General features: G+C 32.9%; 1 protein-coding gene across 5 annotated transcripts; it reads left to right on the top strand.

The window, feature by feature from the left end:
- The first annotated feature begins 477 nt into the window (after positions 1-477).
- Positions 478-13,819, top strand: LOC125859484 (protein yippee-like). Of its 5 annotated transcripts, XR_007445773.1 has the most exons (10): positions 574-736; positions 1,609-1,652; positions 2,838-2,946; positions 3,034-3,089; positions 3,177-3,294; positions 7,268-7,444; positions 9,124-9,323; positions 9,569-9,680; positions 11,521-11,594; positions 13,637-13,790. XR_007445773.1 is itself a non-coding variant. In XM_049539255.1 (6 exons), exons 1-6 carry the CDS (start codon positions 641-643, stop codon positions 13,691-13,693), a joined length of 477 nt encoding a protein of 158 aa, XP_049395212.1. In that variant the 5' UTR covers positions 538-640; the 3' UTR covers positions 13,694-13,793. The 5 variants fall into 5 exon arrangements, 4 of the variants coding, with proteins under 4 accessions (XP_049395210.1, XP_049395212.1, XP_049395211.1 ...); XM_049539255.1 differs by lacking the exons at positions 3,177-3,294; positions 7,268-7,444; positions 9,124-9,323; positions 9,569-9,680 and having other exon boundaries at positions 538-736; positions 11,480-11,594; positions 13,637-13,793; XM_049539254.1 differs by lacking the exons at positions 9,124-9,323; positions 9,569-9,680; positions 11,521-11,594; positions 13,637-13,790 and having other exon boundaries at positions 7,268-7,571.
- Positions 13,820-22,743: the final 8,924 nt, after the last annotated feature.

The following is a 22,743-nucleotide window of genomic DNA, read 5'->3' as shown; positions in this document are numbered from 1 at the left end:
AGTACCCTTCTAAAATTCGGTTGACTTTCCTTATCCAGACAACCCGATTTCAAACGGGCATATCTCCTTCATACGAACTTGAAAATGAGCAAACTCGGTGGTGTTGGAAAGATAATTCAAAGATCTTTCATATGGTATCTTGTAGCCCACCTACTCATCGTGTGCTAGGAGTTATGGTCGTTTGAAGTTGCCCCAAAACTCATACTTTGCATAACTTCCCAAAATTTTCAAATTTAATTATTTCCAAAAACGGTTTCGTTCTAATTCTAGATCTTTCAAGTAGTTGGGTGTTACAAGGGTACTTTTGGACCAAATTATCAACGATAAGGATATTTGTACCAATGTATTGACTAGAAAGGTAATTTTGTTTATAAATAATGGAGTGACATTTTTATTCATTTCACATAATTTATACTTAATTTAAGTATATTTTTTTATCTTTTCCATTTTTTAAATGGACTAAAAAGGAAAAAAAGAAAGTAGCACTAAATTATTCTGAGAGTCCCTCACACATTGAAGCCTTTCCCTTTCTTGACGTTACTTGCTATCTTCCAACCGAAACAAAAACTATTACCCCTTTTTGGACGACTCCTTTTCCATTTTCGTTCTTCAATTTTCTTGTGATCTCAAAAATCTTTTGATGGGGAGATTATTTGTGTTGACTCTTGAAGGCAAGATCTACAGCTGCAAGCACTGTGGAACTCATCTTGCCCTTTCTGAGAACATTGTTTCCAAGGTTTTCCTCCATCTTTTCTGTTTGATCACTCTGTTATTGTGATTTCTTGAAATTGGGATTGTTTTAATTTTGATTTTGATTTATTTCGTTGTAAAAATACAATCTTTGGCTTGATCGGTGGTTTGGGTTCGTTTCTAGAACTTGTTAGGGATTGTTGTTGGTCTGTTTAAGTAATTTTAGATGTATATAAAAATTGGCTACTTTAAATCAGCTATGTGAGTGAAGAAAGTCTCAGATTGAGTAATTTTGCCCTAAAGGAGATGACTTTTTTAGCATCAAAGAGCTGGGTTTTGTGGAGTTGCTGGTTTTGGATTAAAAGGGATTGTATGAGCATTCTTTGTGAACTTTTAAAAACATAGTAGTTATTATTGCTGATAACATACCATACAATATTCCTGCTTAATCCAGTGATGAATTAGAGGAGTTGTTTGTTGAGTCTGATACTTGGAGTATACTTGATTGTCATTTTCCATTTGTTCCATGTTTGTGTGCTAGTGGCTTCAATATTTCCAACTATTATTGTTATGCCCAGTCCATTGATCAGGTCTTGGGGCTGATCTATTTTCTACATTTTGATCAATTTGGTGCTTGTGTGGTTACTTTATTTTGCTTAATTTCATTGTAATGTGCATTCATGACTTTCTATGAAGAATTCCATATGACTTCTATAGCATAAAATCAGAGCACATTTTCAAGTGTTGGAGGTTTGAAACTACTGTTTCTTAGAAAATTCAAATTCTTTTGAATGGAGTGAAATGTTGATTCTGCAATTAATTATATTGAAGTTTATGTTACATTCTTGTTATTGCCCCTAAATAATGTATGTAGTCATTCTGAGTCATGAAGTTATCTAACTCTATGTTTTCCTTCAGTCTTTCCACTGCAGACATGGGAAGGCTTATCTCTTCAGTAAGGTGTAAGTCTCTTTGATTCTGCACACTCAATCACCAGAAATGTTTCTGACATTTGCACACGTCCAATTTTTATACTTGCAGAATGAAAATCAATAGTGCAACTTACAACTTCTGTTGGTTTTATTCTTGTTAGAGTATGAATTACCATTTATTTCCTCTGATTGTTGTTGAGCTTTTCTTGGCATTGATGGGACATGAGTTATTTGTAGCTTGGTTAGATGAACAATGATATTACTAAGGTCAAGCTTATCCATACCTCTGGTACAGAAAGATGAAAAAAGCTACCATATAAATCCTCTTATTTGACTTCCAGCCTTTCTTTTACTGGTGTGGAGGACACTGTTAAACTAGAAAGTGAAAAAAGATGATTTGAAATGAAAAAAGATTTGTTTTTCAAAAGTTGAGTGCAACTGGAGTATGTGCAAATTATTTGGCTTTTACTCTACGTGGGTCACATAGCACTCGGGATCTTTGATTTTGTTATTAGCTCCGAGTCATTATTATTATGGAAGGTCACAACCAACCTAGAATATTTGAGTGCACATGAAAAGTTGTGTACAAGGCAGGCTATACCCTGTAGGTTTAGTTTGTTAAAGACATGGTACTTTATATTTATATCTTCATACATTTGTGTCATTGACATTGCTCTCAGGATCGTTGATTTTGTTATCATCTCTGAGTCATTATTATTATGGAAGGTCATAACTCATAACCAACCTAGAATATTTGAGTGCACATGAAAAGTTGAACAAGGTAGGCTATACCTTGTAGGTTTAGTTTGTTAAAGACATGGTACTTTATATGTATATCTTCATACATTTGTGTCATTGACTATAAAATTAGCACCAGAATTTGAACTATTGGAATCACTATAGAACCTAGTGGGGATTTTACCAGACTATTATATCGTGTACTTTTGAGTGTATTTTGCAGGAGTACAAATATTAACTCATCAATATATGGAATAAATTCTTACTTGACTTGGGTTATTTTCCACTTGGTAGCAGCATTACAATAGTTACATGGCTGAAATACATATATTATGCTCAACTTGATTGCTTTCCGTTAAAGAGTTCTGCTCTTCTCAAATCTCTTCATTTCATTTTATCATTTAGCAGAAACATACAAAATGATAATGCACTTTGTAGTTCTGTATATTCTATACTCCTTTTTTTTTCTTTTGACAGGGTGAATGTCACTTCTGGCGAGATAGAAGATAGAGTGATGATGACTGGTATGCACACTGTGGCAGACATTTTCTGCGTCTGTTGTGGGTCAATTGTTGGATGGAAATATGTGAGTATGGAGTGATAAAATGCTAGACATTGTCATTTGGCAGTAGCTAGAAGTTTTATTTGTTCCTAATATAACAATTCTTTTCAGGAGACCGCCCATGAGAAGAGCCAAAAGTACAAAGAAGGAAAATCAGTGCTTGAGCGGTCAGTTGACTACTTCAGTTTTCTTTAGAATTGAGTTAGGAACATATCATAAGTCCTCACTGAGGTACTTTCTTTTATACTCAACAGGTTTAAGATTTGTGGCCCTGATGGAAGCCATTACTGGGCTAGTCATGATACTCATGTTGTAGGAAGTGATGCTGATGATGTTTGATCACCATCCAGAACAAAAATTCTATCCCAAAATGTACATTCTTTAACCCACCACCCCATTAGTTCTCTATGGACCATTGGATTCTTGAATAGCTTAAGTTACTACAACTTCTTTAAGCTTGTCCTCTATTGTGTATGATAATATGGAAGCAGCTGTGTGTTGTTGCAAACTAACATGACCATCTTCCTGTATTTGTTTGCAATGACAAGACATTACTAGTAGCAACCACTCTGCTTTCATTGCTTCGATCTTTCCATAGTTGTTTGGTAGTTGGATAGAGTTATGTGGGTATTAGTTATGCAAGTACTACTTATGTAGGGTTTAGTTAGGCATGTATTACTTATGCGGGTATTAGTTATGCAGGTATTAGTCAAGCATGTAGTCTTGACATGAATTTTTGAAATAAAACCAAGACTATAAATTGATTTGCCGTCTACTTTGCCCTTTTCATAACCATCCCATATCCTCCCTGAATGACTCTCATAGACCATTTAGGTCTACCTGTTCAGAAAATAAGAGATTCTCCATAAAGCCCCAATATTTCGATCAAGGCAGTTGCCGAGCCATACTACATAGTTCTGGCAACAACAAAAGCTTAAAAAATTAGCACCTTATCCCCATCATCACATCAAAACTTGGTAGAGTTCATAACAGTAAAACTGGTCTGGTATGGTGTGAAGTTTTGTCCAAATGTAAATAGAATGATGTCCAAAACTAGCTAACATTTTTGTCTGACAATCATGTCTTTGTTGTTTTATCAATAAAAATATGACAAGGAAAACTCTCCCTCAACAAAGTTCCAGTAGATAACAACTATTTGGCTACAATTAAGATTATTCAGCAGATGTGTAATGACCTATTCCATCATTATAATTGTTTAGGGCTATAGTACCCTTGTGTAGATCTCCGTGGGTCAAGAGTCGGTAGAAATCTGGAAATTGAAAATCGAGTATGAAAATCTGCTTGTGTTTCACTATAGCGGACACTTTCTTTGTAATAGTAGATCACTATTTCAACCTCATTAACTTCCGTTAAGAAATTCATGTGCTCAAAGAATCAATTTTATGGGGGTTTCTAGGTAGTCTAGGTTCATAATTCTATACTAGAAAGACAAAATTTAACTGACTAGAATTGAAAATAATTCATAATTAACCTGCCCCACATGTTGTGCCATCAAAATAATAACCCTAGGTTTCAATGGATAAAATCCTATGGATATTCTTTTCAGTTCTGGGAGGAAACCGAATTATGGAAGAAATGAATGAACGGAAAGCACTTACCTCAAGAGAGAAGAACCCCAAGTCTTGGAAAACTCTCCTCTGGGGTTCTCTGGTCAAATATTTTACATTATGACGAAGTACGGACAAAAACTAACATAAAAATGTGAGTTACTGTTTTCCAACCTTCTTTATAGCGAAACTTCACAACTTCGTTATGATCATGCATACTTCCTATTTGATAAAATCATCTTTAAATAATTGATTAAACCTTCTAAAAAGGTAAAATTATGTGAGTTTGAAAACTCAAGGCCTTCGTTTGAGAAAGAAGATGATTAATGTGTAGTCATATTTCGAGAATGAATGTTCCTAAGGGGGAAAGGATGTAAATCCCGGATGTTTAAGATTGTCCGTCGTCTCATGTTGAGAACTTACGAGTAATGAGTCTAAATATGAGAGTTTTATTATTGTCCGTCGTCTCATGTTGAAAACTTACGAGTAATGAGTCTAAATATGAGAGTTTTATTATAACACCACTTTTGTTCAATATCTGTTTTAAATTGAAATTTTGATAGCAATATATGTTTAATTTCTTCCTAAAATGCCTAAAAATTTATGAAAATTCTTTAGTTCCATTTGAAAATTTCTAACTTCTAAACCTCATATATGATTGGACATGCAGACCGTTCCCGTTTCACATGTACAGTCTGTATATATGTCATACCTCAACGATCTAAATTTGATATTTTAATTTATTTTTTAATTTCAACCTTTTTGCACTCTTTGTACACGATAAGAAATTAACTTTTACATATTCGCATTTGCTTTAACATAGCTCGAGTCAAAGCAATGAAATTTAATGACTCAAATTTAATCCAAATTTTTGAAGTGTTACTGTTAACCTTGGTAAGCCATACGAATTATTGGGCAAAAATATTTGATGTTTGGCGTTCGTAAGATCACAATTCAGATAAAAGTATGAAGTTTTGTCCAAATGAAAATAATGAAAACAGAATGATGTCCAAAACTAGCTAACATTTTGTCCGACACTCATGACTTTATTGTTTTATTGACAAAATATGACAATTTGCATAAAACAACATACTCATTATCCTCAATACAGAAAACTCCCCCTCAACAAAGTTTCAATAGATAACAACTATTTGACTACAATTAAGATTATTCAGCAAATATGTAACGACTTGTTCCATCGTTATGATTGTTTAGGGCGATAGTAGCCTTGTGTAGATCTCAGTGGGTTAAGAGTTGGTAGAAATCTTGAAATGGAAAATCGAGTGTGAAATTCAACTAGTGCTTCACCATAGTGAACACTTTCTTTAAATAGCGAGATTGCTATAACGAAGGAATGCTACATAGAGAAGGTAGCGAAGTTTCGCTATAGTGATGGTCGGGAAATAGTAACTCGTGTTTTTAAGTTAGTTTTCATTCAAACTTAGTCATAACGTAAATTTTTTTACCAGAGAACCCTAGAGGAGATTTTTCTAAGACTTGGTGATTTTCTTTCTTGAGGTAAGTGTTTTTTGTTCATTCATTTTTTCCTTCCATACTTCGATGTCCTCCCTGAATTGAAAGATATGCTCTTCATAGGATTTGACACATTGAAACCTATAATTATTATTTTAATGGCACAATATGTGGGGTAGGTTAATTATGAATAATTTTCAATTAGTCCGTTAAACTGTCTACTAGTATAGAATTATAAACCTAGCCTTAATTATGAATCTGAGGAACCTAGAAATCCCATTAAAATGATTTTTTAAGCATATGAACCGTTCAAGAGAAGTTAATGTGGTTGAAGCTTTATGAATGAGATTGATATGATCATGCAAACCTCCGATTTAATAAAATAGTCTTTAAATAATTGATTAGACCTTCTAAAAGGTAGAATTATGTGAGTTTGAATGCCCAAAACCTTTGTTTGAGAAAGTAGATGATTAATGTGTTGTCATATTTCGAGGATGACTGATCCCAAGGGAAAAGGATGTAACACACTGGGTGTTTAAGATTATCTGTCGTCCCATGTTGAAGTCTTACGAGTAACGAGCCTAAATATGAGAGTTTTATTATAATATCACTTTTGTTAAACAACCTTCGATTTAAATTAAAATTTGATAACAATATATGTTTAATTTCTTCCTAAAATGCCTCAAAAATTTATTAAAATTCTTTAGTTCCACTTCAAAATCTATAACCTTCTAAACCTCATATATTATTGGACATGCAGACTGTCCGTGTGTCACATTTACAGTCCATATATTCATCATACCTCCACGATCAAAATTTGATATTTTAAATTCTCTTTGATTTCAACCTTTTTGTACACCATGTACATGATAAGATATTAGCTTTTACATATATTTACATTTGCTTTAGCATAGCTCAGTCAAAGCAATGAAATTTAATGACTCAAATCTAATTCAAATTTGTTAAGTGTTATAGTTGACCTTAGTAAGTCATACCAAAATTACGGGCAAAATTACTTTATATTTGGCTTTCATAAAACAACAATTCAGGCAAAAATATGTGTAGTTTTATCTCAATAAAAAAATAATTGTTGACACCCAATTTTATCCTTCATTTTCATTTTTTTACGAGCGTCTTTTATTTGCGAGGCCAAAATATTTTTTAAGCTATCTTTGTCTACTTTTGTGCTAAAAATGTGTTCTATGCTTTATTTTGTTGTTATTATAGTGCGTTATTATCATTGTATCATTTGTTACATGCGAACCGTGATGAATTATTGACACCAGTCCTACATTTTGTCTTAGTGGACTGAGGAGAAAAGGGGTTTGGCGGGAAGAGGAGTATAACATGAAATAAGTAAGGAGGTCAACCTCTTTCAAATATACAACATGGATTATGGCAATGTAGTTGGACTCTCATGTTGATCCACATAAATCAGCCTTTCCACGGAAGTAAATCTTTGTCTGCTTGGCAAGAGGATAGTAAGTTCCAAGTTCTATCTCAAATATTTCTATTAGTATGAAATTCATAAATAAAGTAGTTAATGATAGGTTTTTTATTACTGTCTTTGTATTTATTCACCTTTATTAAATACTTATAAATAATCATTTTCAAAGTTCAATTACTATCATGCTCAAGCATTTTTACAAAATCTAGTTATAATCATATTTTTAATTAGGTTTCACTTGTATTTAACAAAATCTAGTTATAATCATATTTTTAATTTGGTTTCACTTGTATTTACATATTTTATTATTCTTTTATACTATCTTAGTTTAGTTAGTTTTGGTAGCAAATAACTTATTGTAAGCCGAGTATATTTTCTGTCATCATATAAATTTTTCTAGCATTGGATTATCTAATTGATTTTAATTCTTAATCATGTGTTCTCATTTATCTTGTTGTTGCTACAATTCTCATTTACCCAAATTTTCTTTTTCCTAGTTGTTGGAATATGCTTTATTATAGTTTGGTGTTTATTGGAAATAATTTCTTTATCTTTAAGAAATACGGATATGATATTGATATGTGTACACTCTATCTATATCCCTCTTCAAATTTCACTTTTGAAAATTACATTTATTTTTGTTTGATGATATTATTGTTTTTGTAATTATGTGTTTATGCTAAGTACTTTCGATGAAGCTTTTTATATTTTTGAATGTTATCAAAACTGACCAACTATTTAAAGTAAAAAACTTTTGTAGTAGGCATGAGTATCAATTTCAAATTACAATGATTCACTAACTTTTATATAGAGAAAATTGATTAGTCTCAAGTTACACTATCTTTAAATAAGAGTCACATTTCACAAAACACGTTCAAGTCGTGTCAAAAAATAATACTAAGATAATTAATGAACTTTGATAGAATAATCACCCAATGTATGTTTTTGTTAACTACGTCATAATCTATTTTACCATCTTGTCTTGTTAATCTATTTATATGAAAACCTTTCTTACTTTATTATTTTATTTTTTTCTTTTAATTAATTAAACTTTTAGGACATACATATTCTCAATTTTATATGTTACCATTTTAAAAGTTTCAAAAACTTGACAACTTTCATTATTATGCTAAAATATCCATATACTCTCATTTAATCTTAATACCAATTTATTTATATATATATATAGATTTCTTTAAGAATTCTTTTGTTTAAAAGAGTTGATCATAAAAAATGAAACAAAGGGAGTAACATCTTATTGGGCCCGGGGCAGGGGCAGAGGCAGAGACAGCCTCTAATGGGGAGTATTAGGAGTTCAGATGAGGAACTATCATTATTTCTAGAAATTCGAAGAAGGGAAAATGACAGAAATAATAATCAATTTCTTCAAAAATCCAACGAATTTGATCCCCTTGGTAAGTTAGCAAATAAAGAATAAATTTCAAGTTGAAGTTGGTTTTTTGAACGTGCATTTCAACTTCAAGTTCCAAAAACATTATGAGTCTTTATGATATGTCCAACTAGTGAGGAATTTGTGATTTCTGCTTCNCTTTTTCAATTTTATATGTTACCATTTTAAAAGTTTCAAAAACTTGACAACTTTCATTATTATGCTAAAATATCCATATACTCTCATATAATCTTAATACCAATTTATATATATATATATATATATATAGATTTCTTTAAGAATTCTTTTCTTCTTGTTTTAAGGCGTTTAAAAGAGTTGATCATAAAAAATGAAACAAAGGGAGTAACATCTTATTGGGCCCGGGGCAGAGGCAGAGACAGCCTCTAATGGGGAGTATTAGGAGTTGATGAGGAACTATCATTGTTTCTAGAAATGCAAAGAAGGGAAAATGACAGAAATAATAATCGATTTCTTCAAAAATCCAACGAATTTGATCCCCTTGGTAAGTTTTTTTTTTTTGTCTTCCTTCCATTTATTGACCTTTCTTTGTTCAAATTGACAGCATAAAGAATAAATTTCAAGTTGAAGTTGGTTTTTTGAAGGTGCATTTCCACTTCAAGTTCCAAAAATATTTTTAGTCTTTATGGACATCATATAAATGTGTCCAATTAGTGAGGAATTTGTGATTTCTGCTTCATAACCTAAAGTTCATATATGTATGTTTTTTTTCAATATATCTTATTGCAGGATCAAAAAGTGGTAGTACACCTGCATTTAATATTGCATCAGTTGCACCCCTGCGGAAGACTCGTACTGATGAGTTCCTTAGTGCTGACAATGATAAAACTGATTACGACTGGTAATTTGTTTCTTCTTCTCCTTTCCGAGTATGTGATTTTCTGAGTTGTTTAATTGTTTCTTTTAGCTGCTTATGTTGATTTTGGACATCATAAGTTTCTTTATCCAATTTAATCTTTTTCACCATGTAGTTTATAAATTCTTTAGGAAGTATTGATGAGTTGAATTCTCAGATGGTAACCATTTCTTCTTTATTCCAATTTTCTTCAACAAGAAAGTGAGTATTGATCTTTTTAGAATTCTTAAGGACATTGATATTCCGTCTTGCTTAAGGATATGTCTCTATTCTTAGACTCCATAAGGAGAGAATACACCACTTGGGTGGAAGGGGAGTCCAGGGTTTATTTTACATGGACGTGGCTTCAAAAGGGATGTTTCTTTTGATAATAAATGGAAAATTTACCTTGTTAATTTTTTGGCTATGTCATTTTTCTATGTGCTTTCACACAAGAAGGTGGGAATAATAACTATTAGTTGAGTGACCATCTGGGAAATCAACTCAAATACAAGTTTGCTTGAATTATCTTACCTGCACAAGTTTACTGAGATAAGCAGACTTTTGGGCATCCCAGTGACAGAAAACAGAAATTTGAAAGCTACAGAACACAGACAAGCATGATAAGAAATATGTAATCTGATTTTGTGATAAAGGATTTATATACTAACTAATTAAACATTTAGAACTACTCATCATATATGACATTTCATTGATTATGTTGGTTCCAATGCAACAAACGATAGATTCAAGTCATTCAACTTTGTTAAAGATTATAAACATTGAACATCTAACTTAATTCATAGTGCCAAGAAACTTAAAACACCATGCTAAAAATCTAGCTGGAAGTTCCTCCTCCTCTCAATTGAGGACTTTGTCAAATAATAGGCACTTGAAGATTTGGTAGATCATACGTTTCATTTTTCATAAGAGACTTAATAAAATCCTTTTAAAATTGTTGTTATGCATCCTGAGGATAGGCAGAAAATTATGAGATAGTGCCCAACTTGTGTCTAGTAGACCGACCGATACAGGTCTCCAAGTCTACTGAACTCTTTAAATGTTAAAGGCTAGGTGTTTGACATGTGACACTCAAGACTCCAAATACAATTTATATGTGCATCTTGAACTTTGATGTCATACTTCTCCAGGTAGTATTCTTAATACATGCTAGCTGAATTCAGTTTCTTGATATTACAGGGGTTGGCCTGCTGGCAATTGACTTGAGCCTTGGGGTTTGCTCCCTTTCAAGGTCTCAAGTTCGAAACCCACTAGGTGCAAACAATTTCTGAGGGCCATCGGACTGGGTAAAACCTGAATTAACCGTGGTGCACTTGCGGGAAACTCCTTGCCGAGGGCCTGTGCACCCCCGGGATTAGTCGGGGCTCAAAGAGACTCGGACACCCGGTGCAAATCAAAAAAAAAAAAAAGGGAGGATAGCTAAGAGGGTTGAGGATGCAAATTTTAAGTGATAAAATATAAGGATGTCAAAAGCAAGTTTTTATTCAAATATCATGAACAGTGAGAAAAACACGTATAGTTTGTAGATGTATTTGTTTTCTGCGCAATTTAAGTACAAAAATTAATGGCTGCCATATATCAAAATCTAGCACTCAAATAAATAAAGAGAGTAGGGTGGTGCACCCCCTTTCTGTAAAGTTGAAAAGCAGAACAAAAAGGGCTTCTTGGCACCTCTGATGTTGAATTATTTTGTTGATTCATGAATCAGATTTCCCAGACATTCTTTTAAAATCCTATCTGCAGTTCTGTCTGCTTTATTATGAGATCTTATTTTCCTGTTTCAGGCTTCTAACACCTCCAGGCACTCCTATTTTTCCTTCTCTAGAGATGAAATCACGTGAAACTATGATGAGTCAGCTGGGAACTTCTAGAGCTCACCCTACTGCATTGACATCTAGAGTAAGAATATGTATATTCTACCGTTACATTCTTTCTTTGCTGAAATGCATTATGTGTAATTGGAAATTAGCATATTTTCACTTTTGTTATGTTTGACACGGGAAATGTTGACCATCTGTGTAATCTGAAAGTATTTCATCCCATATCCAGCCACCAGAGGGATGTGGAGATTTCAAGGAACCTAAAAGGATATTTCTTTAATTAAACAGGAAGACCCTGACAGGTTCTTTAGTTCAGACTGCGTGCACAATGGTGGCTCCATTGTTTAGTCAAATGCTATTCGCAGAAGCCCTCTGCTGAATTTGAGGATTATTTTAGTTTTTGAATGTAGAGGTGTGATGTACAACTGCTCCCATGCTTAGTTCAGGTGCAAAGGCCGAGGAACTTGTGACCTAGGTCTAGGTTCGAGCTCTATACCATGTGAACTAAGCCTAACATTTAGTTGGAGAGTAGTAGAGGGCTGGACCCATTATTCCCGAACTTCGAATGCTGCAGTTGGTCCTAATGGTTTACTGTAGATGCATACAGTTATCAGAAAGAAAAAGTATGCCATACATTTCTCTTGTGCTGCTTCTTGTGGGATATTATGAGTACCCAATCTCTTAGATATCAACCATTTGGAAAACTTAAATTCCTACGAATATTTTTGGGCTATGATTTTCTTTATCCTAGTAATGATGCATTAGCTAGCACATGCTCTTATGATGGGGTGTCTGTGATCAGTGTGAGTTGGTTTTTTCTTAAAGATTCTCCTGAGTAATTGTAATAATCAGATTTGTTGATATTCCTAGTATTACTAAATGTTATCACACATTTAATAATTATCCAATTTGATGGAATTGTTTAATCTTGAAGAGAATCTTCTATAATTAGGCATATTAGGTGTCTTTTTTGGTTTTATGCAGTCATTTATAACTTGATTGTTCTTGGACAATAATAGAAGGAAACAATGAGGAAAAACACCAATAGACAGTTTTGTAAGATTAACCAATATGTCACAATTTAAAAGTTCATATGACAAAAAACACCAACTTGTAACTTGCTTTTATTTGAAACCCATAATTTACATTGAACTAAGTAAAAGAAAGATTAGGAAAGGTAAGTTCCATCGAGCAGTTGTTAAACCAACTATGTTGTATTGGTTGGAGTGTTGGTTAGTCAAGAACTCGCATTCTAAGAAGATGAAGGTAACATAAATGAGGATGCTTAAATGAATGTGTGGGCACATTAGAAGAGACAAGATTAGAAATGAAGATATATGAGGCCAGGTGGGAGTAGCTCCATTGGTGGACAAGATGCGGGAAACAAGGCCAAGATGGTTCGAGCATTCGAAGAGGAGGAACACAAATGCCCTAGTGAAGAGGTGCGAGAGGTTGGCAGTGATAGGTTTGAGGAAAGGTAGAGGTAGATCGAGGAAGAATTGGGGAGATGTGATTTTACAATAGATGAAACATCTTCAACTAAGTAAGGATATGACTTTAAATAGGAGAGCATGGAGGTCGAGGATCAGGGTAGACGGTTAGTAGGTAGTTGAGCATTTTCTCTCTTCCTCGTGGTAGAGCAGGGTTCTAGTCTGGAGTATCTATTTGTTTCCTTACCAGTATTATCCCACTGTCCCAATTTGACACAAAGTTTAAGAAAAAAAAAAAGGAAGACTTTTGAAACTTGTGGTTTAAAACAAACCTTAGATATTTGTGTGACGGAAAATCAATTTGTTAGGGGTAAAAGGGAAATTTTAAAGTTGTTATTTCTAATTGTAGAAAAGTGACATTTTTTTGAGGACACACTAAAAAGTCAAGTGTGTCACATAAAATTGGGACAAAGGGAGTATTATTTTGCTAGCATACTTGTTCTTCTATTTTATTTCTATTGTTGTTTCTTTTACTTTTGTTATCTCTAATCATTTTACTGTCAATATTTTTTTTTTTTCAATATTTTCATAATAGCATTTTACTCTTGCATTTCTTTCAAACCATGTTCTGAAAATTGATTTTTCTTGGGAACCATGGATTTTTATCTATAATTTGCTACCTTTGATGCAGTTAACAAATTCTCTCCCAGAGGCCACCTCAAGAAGCAACTTGCATCTAGACAGCTAGCTTCCTCTCCTGGATCAAACACTTCAAGTTCTAGTCTTCGAAGGCCATCTTCTTCAGGTGGATATGGCTATTAGACATATGGTATGTACATTCTTTTCACCTTCCTAGATGATCTGTCTTGTTGGCCTTCTTGTTCTCATGGAAGACTTGCCGACCATTTGCTTTATCATTTGCTCTAGTCGTTGATTGTACTTGCCTCATAATTAGCCCTACAAAGACAAAACACCATAAGAAGAATCTATATATCTATATAAAGTTGGATATAGAAAGGTGATGTGACATCTCTCAATGATTCATTGACATTTATCTATTTTCTCCCTTTTTAAAAACATTTTTTCCTATTTTTGTTATTTATAATGTATTCTATATATATACATATATATATATATATATAGAACTCAACAATCACTCATGCATTTAATTCTCTTAATTTTGTTTAGTATTCAGTTTTATTCTCTTAACTAGTTAACTAAACCACGCGGTCCTATTTTTCTATATTAAATTGATATAAAAATTAAGAAATTGCAAATCTAACAGAAAAAAACAATAAAAGAAATAAGAAAAAAAACAATAGAATTAATTAGTTTCGAGAAAAAAGAAGAAGAGAATTATATTTTTTCCTTGAAACAATACAAAGACATATTTTTTATGCACCAATTTTATATATGTTGCTATCTCATTTTTTTGAATATTTTAAATTATTTATGTTATTTTACCAATAATTTCCTCTATATAATATTATTTACATTTATAAATTTATTTAACTATTTAAATTTAGAGTTTGTGTAATTTCTCTTACTTATAGTTTAACTTTTTCACAATTATTACTTTATAATATGAACATATAATAGCTTAAACTTCTTTATATATCCACCCAAAACTTTCATATGAAAAGTATAGAAAGTATAATTCTAAATTCAAGAAAGAAAGTAGAAGTTATATTCAATTCACAGATTCACTAATCAATTAATATTTCGTAGAAAAAGTTACATTAAAAATTAAAAATAATGAATACACAAGAGAGCTCAAATACCAATTTTAATTTGTACAGAAACTTAATAAATTATGTAATTCAAACACTACAGAAATATGAAGAAGTTAAAAACGAATATCAATGATTTCATAAATCAATGTGTGGATGAGTTTTTATTTTCAATAAAGAATATGAAAATTTTTGACAATAAATAATAATATTGTGACTTTTATTCTTATAAATTAATAAAATAAATAAGAAAATAAGGAAAAAAATTTTTATAAAGTATTTTTTTGGCTGGTGCAACATTTTTTGTGTTATCAACTTTAATCATGGGTTCATCATGAAATGTAATAAATATAAATGAATGTTGAGATATTTTTTTTGGAGAGTTACACCTTTCAATTTTTTAAATTAATTTAGTGAGCAATTATCTTATTCTTTAATTGACTAATTATGTAAACATTTTTTAGATTTTTGAAAATTAGATTAAAAAAAAGAAAAATCTCATAGTTAATTAGGAGTGTTAAAGGGGTGATTTTATTTTTATTAAGCTATTTTATGTGATATTTCATTAGACTACTCTATTTTAATAAATTTTCATTCTTCAAGGAGAAAATAAAATATTTGAGTGATAAATAATTAACCTTTTAATAATTAACCTTTAAATTTACAATAAATAATAGGAATAAATAGAGTAGTAAAGTTTGAGATATTTAAATTCTTACAATAAATAATAGAATAATGAAGGGAATAGTAATTGTCAACTTTTTAAATAGTAATAATAAATAGAAATATAGTGAAAATTACAACAATAAAAAAAAAAGATAAATATTTCATAAGTTGATTCTGCACTGATGTCCAAAGGAATATGAAATCGTGAATGTACTGTCCTACCATTTGATAATAACAAAGCCGCTATTCTGGAAGTAGCAACTGGAAGAACTATTTTTGATTCTGATCTCAACTTGGAAATTATTGTATTCCATAAAAATATCTTTCCGGTACCACCATGTCCATTTATAAAAAATAGGCGGACTTTTTCATTTACAACTGATGTTATTATTGCTTCATAAGCTATCTTTTGGCAATCATTTAAGAGAGCGAATGATTTATCACGTACTTCCTTTAAGCAACCTTTGCCATATTCTAGTTCCTCATTGATTAGGCGATTCCCTATGTCATTTATCAAAGTAGAATCTGGAAGTGGCATTCCATGTATGTCTTTCAAACTTTTTCCCATCTTCAGAAGTATGGTTTCTATCTCAAATAACGTATATGATTCAAGTTGTTTTTTAGTTAACTGTAAATCTTCCAAATGAAATCTCTTTCGTTGTAATGATGTTATATCTTCTGATAAAATTTCATAATTGCTCCTCCAAAGTTTGGATGAATCAAGTGAATTAGTATTGTCACAAACAGATTTCTCAGCTCATTTCCTGATGCCCAACATGCAGCTTCAGCGAAGCAGTCATTCCATTCTTTATCATCCTCCAATAATCCCAATGCGTAGCAAGCCTCCTTATAAGTATCATACTGGACTCCATTAATTGTTCTTATGCTTTCAAAGGAAGTGCTTCCTTTCACAAAATTAAGTAGGATTCTCATGTAAAATTGTTCTCCACTTGCAGGATGTGCGAAGTAAATTCTACCAACTGACTTCTCCTTTTTTCTTCTAGTCCATCTTTTACCTGTTGCATCCCAGACCCAACGCGTAGGGAAATCTTAATATGTTAGGTTTCACGCATCCTTATATTCTTTCTTTGCCTCAAACCATTCCGTGAATTTTATTTTTACTATATCAGGTCTGTTTAGTATGCTTTCAGGACACCTTTCTTCTTGGAATACTATGGTGTTTTCTCCCTATAAATGGAATGGCAAACACTCAACTACGGGCTCTCTATGATGTATGTCAAATTTAAAGATCCTCTAGCAAGCTTCTGTAGCTGATATGTATCTACAATCTAGATATCTTTTGATCTCATCACGTACTGTGGCAGTATCTGAACATTCTATACATTCTTGAAAGTTGGAGTAATGTCCCCAACCTTGATAATGGGTAAACTACTACCATTGACAATATGTATTTGTGATGGACCTTGATACTTACAAACATTTTTTAGGATGCTCGTTGAGTTGGTCATATGATTGGAAGCGCCTGAATCAACAATCCAAAAATTAGATGTAACATTATTACCTTGTAATCCCAATACTGAAAGGCTGACATGATCATTTGTTGTACCATTTCAGGAGTAAGAACTTGTCCTGAAGATGCATTATCAATAGTGGAACCATTTATCCCAGCGTGAAAAATATTGACCCTACGATTTTGAGGGCGCGTGGGACACTCTTTGATAATGTGTCCTTGTTGTTTACAATAATTACAGAACTTCTTGTTACAATTGCTAGCAATATGACCATATTCCTTGCAACTGTAACATTGAGTTCTAGTCATATCTCTGCCATTTCCTTTACATTGAGCAGCAAATGCAACAGTGGCATCATTTTCTGTCTTGAAAGCGTTTTGTGTGACAAGACGTTACTCTACGGGAAGTAATTCCCTAAATCAAACATCCAAAGATGGAGACGAGTCACGATTCATCAAATTAGAGCAAACACTCTCAAAGTCGAAACGTAATTTCATCAAAATTAGTCTCGCTTGCTTTGCTCATGAACTGCTTGAATCACAGATAGAGATTCAGTAGATATTTTGGCATATACAATATCTGTAAATTCAGCCCATAAGTTCTGAAATTCAGAAAAATAATCCTAAATAGAAAGACCTCCTTGAGAGTAATTAGCAATTTCGTACTCTAACTGAAAGCATCTTGCACAATTATCTTGGTTGTAAACCTTTTGTAAGTAATCCCACATGGCCTTAGTTGTCTTGTACAGCCTGAGATTAAGAACAATTAGAGGTCCAATCGACCCTAAAATCTATGTCATCACCCGAGCATTTTTAATCTTCCATTCACCTAGCTTTGTCGGATCAGTAGGAGTAAAATTGCTTCCAGCTATATGGCCCCATAGTTCTTTGCTGGTGACAAATAACTAAAATTAAAACTCCCAAGAATAATAATTTTTTCCAGTGAAACGAACACTAAAAGATTCAAAGTGATGTGAATTCATGCTTTTGAATAGCTATGAAAACTACAAAGAATCAAGAAAGCACCTAGAATGACCAAGAACAAAAGCCCTTGGTAGTAGGACTAGTTGTCGACGAACAATCAACCAAAAACCAAGATTTTCAATTTTTTTTTAGAAGAAACCACAGATGACTCTATGAAACAAGACAACCAAGAGAAAGCCCTAATACCATGTTAATTTTCTGCTGATGCCTCTCAAAGTGAGAGAGTCTTTCCATTATATAGAGAGTATAAAAATTACACATATCTAAAGATCTCTCATCTCTATCCCTAAAGATCAACTATTCTATCTCTCTAAATCTGCTTTTCAATCCCTCTAAATCTGCTTTGTTATCCCTCCAAAACACATTCTATCACAATATTTATTTCTCTGATTCTACAACAAATCTATTTGATAATACTAATTTATAGCACTATATAATTACATTAATAAATACAATTATTTAGATGTCTATCATGCCAACAACCCAGTGGCGGAGCTAGAATTTTCGTCAAGGGTGTTCATGCTTTAGGACAAGTAAAAAAATAAACCTTGTTGGTCAGATTATAAAGATTGGCTATAAAATAGTCATACCTGAATTATTAATTTCTACATAGTGCTCCAAGTTGTTCATACTCTTTACCTGTTCAATATAAAATTAACCAACTATCCAAAATGAAAATTCTTAAAACGAAAACTTACAAAATATCAATGTATAAACTAACGAAGATGAAGTACGACAAATATATTGACGGATAGTTTCATACACACCAAAATATGTAAAGTGGTAACTACAACTGCACTTGACGACACTTCATCTCTTAAAATGTTTTCATAATACACTCATTAGAAACATCTTTAAATATGTTTTTTCTCTACATAAGACACTATGCAACCATCTAAGAATTCATCATCCATTCGATTTTGCAAGTCATTCTTGATAATCTTCATTGCCGAAAAATCTCTTTGAACTATAGCAGTGACAACAGGTAGAAGCAAAGCAAACTTCACTCAAAGAAATACAAGAGAATAGTTTAAATGCTTCTTTGTCTCAACCAACTTTCTTGAAAGTTCCCCAAGTCCACCCAAATTGGAGAACCTTTCATCATTATCACGAACATCAATAATGTAATTAACAAGTTGATTCTCAAGAGCTCTCATGTTGGACCTATCAAAGTCATCAGGATATAATTCAGCCATTCTCATTATCTTATCTATGTCAAAACTAGAAAATGAATCAATTGGATTCAAGCAAGATACTCCATTAAGAAAATCACTTGTCACCTCATTGAAATGGTCATTAAGTTCTTGTAGCTGCCAATCAATGATTTTATAAAACACATCCACACGATAATGGTGAAAAGTAGTACAAATAACTACTTTACATCGTGATCTCCCAACATTAGCATATGGATCATCAAAATTAGGTAATGAAATGCCATGCTTGATACAAAATGCTTCTACCTTTTCTTCAAGTGAATCCCATCCCATATTTTTTTAAGAGAGGATCCCATTCATTATCTCTTAAACAAGAATCATAGCATTTGCAATATCTTGCTCCTTTTTCTGTAATGAAACATTAAAATCATTTGTGATTCCTAAAACATCAATCATCAAATGCAACAAAAAAATAATCTCAAACGTTTGACAACTTATAAGAAATCCCGATGCGCTTGTTCTTTCTTCCAAAATACTTGCATTTACAACAAGAGTATCAAGTACATCAACAATAGAGTCAAAGCTACTAATAAAGTTTTCAAATGACTTGTAGTGAGATCCCCAACGAGTATCACCAACTTTAACAAGACCAAGTTCTTGATTCAACCCTCTACTCGTTTCTAGTTAGCCCATATCCACTGCCATTCAGAGATACATTTTTTGAGATTCTAAAAAATTATCCACACGTTTAAAAGAAGCTCCCAACATATTCAAAATATTTGAAATTAATAATATAAGTTCACCAACTTGAACATACTTTTTAGAAACCGCATCAAGAGTCAATTGAAGTTGATGAGCAAAACAATGAACAGAATGAGCCGGTCTACTTTCTTGTCTAATCAACGTTTTAAGACCACTTAGATCACCTTGCATATTGCTTTCCCCATCATAACATTGCCCACGTACATTAGATAAAGTTAAAGAATGGTGAGGAAGCACATCTACAATTGCTTCCTTTGGAGATAAAACACTAGTATCTTTACTATGAACAAGTCCAATAAATGCCTCCATCACAAACCCCCTTTTGTCAACATATATTAGACAAATAGCCATTTGCTCTTTGCGTGACACGTCTCTAGATTCATCAACCAATAAAGCAAAGTAGTCATTATTTATATTCTTTATTATAGCCTTAACTGTTTCAATCTTACACGCAGTCATGATTTCTTTTTGGATATCATGAGAAGTCATTTTATTATTTTTTGAAGCTTATTCTTGTCACGCCCCGAGCCTACATTCTGGGCAGGACTGGCACTCGAGAGCCATTGTTGGCCCCAAGCGAACCCTTGGCCTGACTTACTTTCTCAAAGAAAGACTTAACTCATGAAGAAAAATACTTTTAAAGTAAACCGAACTATTGAATAAACACTTAAACATTCACTGGCCAAAAGTGGCAACTCAAGTCTCAACCATTAAAACAGGAAATATAAACTCAATAACTAACATCTGACTGTCTATGAAGGCTTTAAAACAACTGAGATGGATGTCAGGACAAACCCCATGACATCCTAATGAACTAATAAAATAACTTAAAGCAATAAAAAGGAGTCCTCCGAAATGCAAGGAGGCTCACCAACTGACTCTGGAGTGCTCACTGGATCAACGATGCGCTGGATGCCGATCCTAGTTACCTGTGTCTGCATCATAGTAAGATGCAGGCCAACTGACATCAGTACATTGAATGTACGAGTATGCAAGTTGGAATGCTAAATACAACATAGGCTTGAAAAGAATCTAAAGAACTTACCTGACTCAACTCAATATAACTGAACTCATTTCAATATAAAGAAGTTTAAAACAAGTGCAATATAAAGAAAAGCTATTTAAAACATGATGTCAACTCTCTGTGTATGCAAAGATACATATAACCCTGAAATGTATGTAAAAATACAATAAACTGTGTATATAAGAATACAATTACTTTTGTGGAAGTTTCTTTAACCGACAACCATCACGTAAGAGCTATTGTGATGATACAATGTTTTACCTTACGCTGTCAGTGCCGACCTATACCTTGCCGAGGGTATCCCAAAAATATAATATTAGCTCTTATGTTTAAAAACATACTTCTTTCTGTGATTTGAGATTAGTGCTAAAAAACTTAGCTCAAAGGCTATCTTGGAAATCAAAGTTTCCTCTTTTGCTTCATTTAGAAAGTGATTACTCTTTTCTTAAAACTAACCCAAAGGCTCTTTGGAAATCGAGGTTTCCTTTCTTGTTTAAATGTGAAAACATTTTAAACCCTTTGGGAATACATAGTCCCCATATACTTTTGAAGAAATGAACTTCAAACTTTACTCTTTAATCTTTACCCAACTTGAACTTTAAGTCTTAAACAAAGTTTAAACATTTGGAAAAGACTTTTTGAAAACTTTAAAGAACTTCTCTTGACTTGCTTCTTAACTTCTAACTTGACTTGCTTCTTAACTTCTAACTTGACTCTTAACTTTCCTTGAATTGAATTATGGATTCAAGGATTGTGATTTGTGATAGGAAATATCTCATGATATTTAGGAATGATTTTAAAAAGCTAAACATGAGAAAAGATCAAGAAATAATTGTTTGAGGGTGGGTCCGCGATGCGGAAGAGTATTTAAATTTTTGGTTCGAAAACAACTTTTGAGGCAGAACGGTCCGTGACCGCTCCGCGACGTGAAGTGATTTTTCCTAAATCTGGGGAGCAGGTTTGCGACGCGAAGGCACTGCCCAGATTTGCCCGACGAAATTTCTTTTTCATTTTTCAGCTCTAAACCCTTTAAACTCCATTGGTTCTTTCCCCAAACACTTAGAATCATCTATACCTTAAATAACATCATATTCCACTCAAAAACACAACTAAAAACGTGAATCAATCTCAAGAAAATTCCAATAACACAACCCACAAGGATTCAAACGAACTTCATCAAGAATTCAAGGGATTTACTTTCAAATCAATTTACTTTGTTGAAATTGAATCAAGTTGGGCACGTGGGTGAGCTAACCCAACACTATGTGATTTCACATACCTTGTAGGGATCACCCCCGAAGAAATCCACAAGCTAAACTCGACGATCTTAACGAATCTTGCTTATCTTCTCCTTTCTCCTCTTCTTTTCTCTTCTCTCCAAGCCCTAGCATATTTTGGTAAAAGCGTAAACTGATCTAATTCTGATTAGACCCTAACTTAATTAGCAAAAAAAATTATAATAGGGCAAGGAAAAGACTAAACTACCCTTTCAAAATCCGGATTGAACTTTCCTTATTCCAACAACTCAACTTCTAAAGGGCATAACTCACTCATACTAACTTGGAATCGTGCAAACTCAACGGCGTTGGAAAAATCATTCCAAGAGCTTTCCTACCATATCTGGAAGTACCTCTAACTCATCCTGAGATAGAAGTTATGACCGTTTGAAGTTGGCGAAAACCCAACTTATTCTAACTTAACAAAATTTCCAGATTTTCATTCTTTCTAGAAATGGCTATTTCCAATTATTAACAAAGTATATTGATTTGAAAGTAAATCCCTTGAATTCTTGATGAAGTTCGTCGTTCTTGAAGGTTTAGCTAGTGGATTTCGACAAGGGTTGATCCCTAAAGAGGTATGTGAGTCTTTCATAGCGTTGGGTTCGTTCACCCACGCACCAAGCATGTTTATTTCAGCGAAGTTTGTTCTAGAAAGTTGAAAGTTGATGAATCTTGAATGGAGTTCTTGAATTTGTTTTCCATTCTTGATTTGGGCTGAATTGAGAAG

This window comes from Solanum stenotomum, chromosome 3 (assembly GCF_019186545.1).
Source record: "Solanum stenotomum isolate F172 chromosome 3, ASM1918654v1, whole genome shotgun sequence".
NCBI classification, from domain to species: Eukaryota; Viridiplantae; Streptophyta; class Magnoliopsida; order Solanales; family Solanaceae; genus Solanum; species Solanum stenotomum.
Note: the sequence above shows the minus strand (reverse complement) of the source record. Positions and strands in the feature narration are given on the sequence as shown.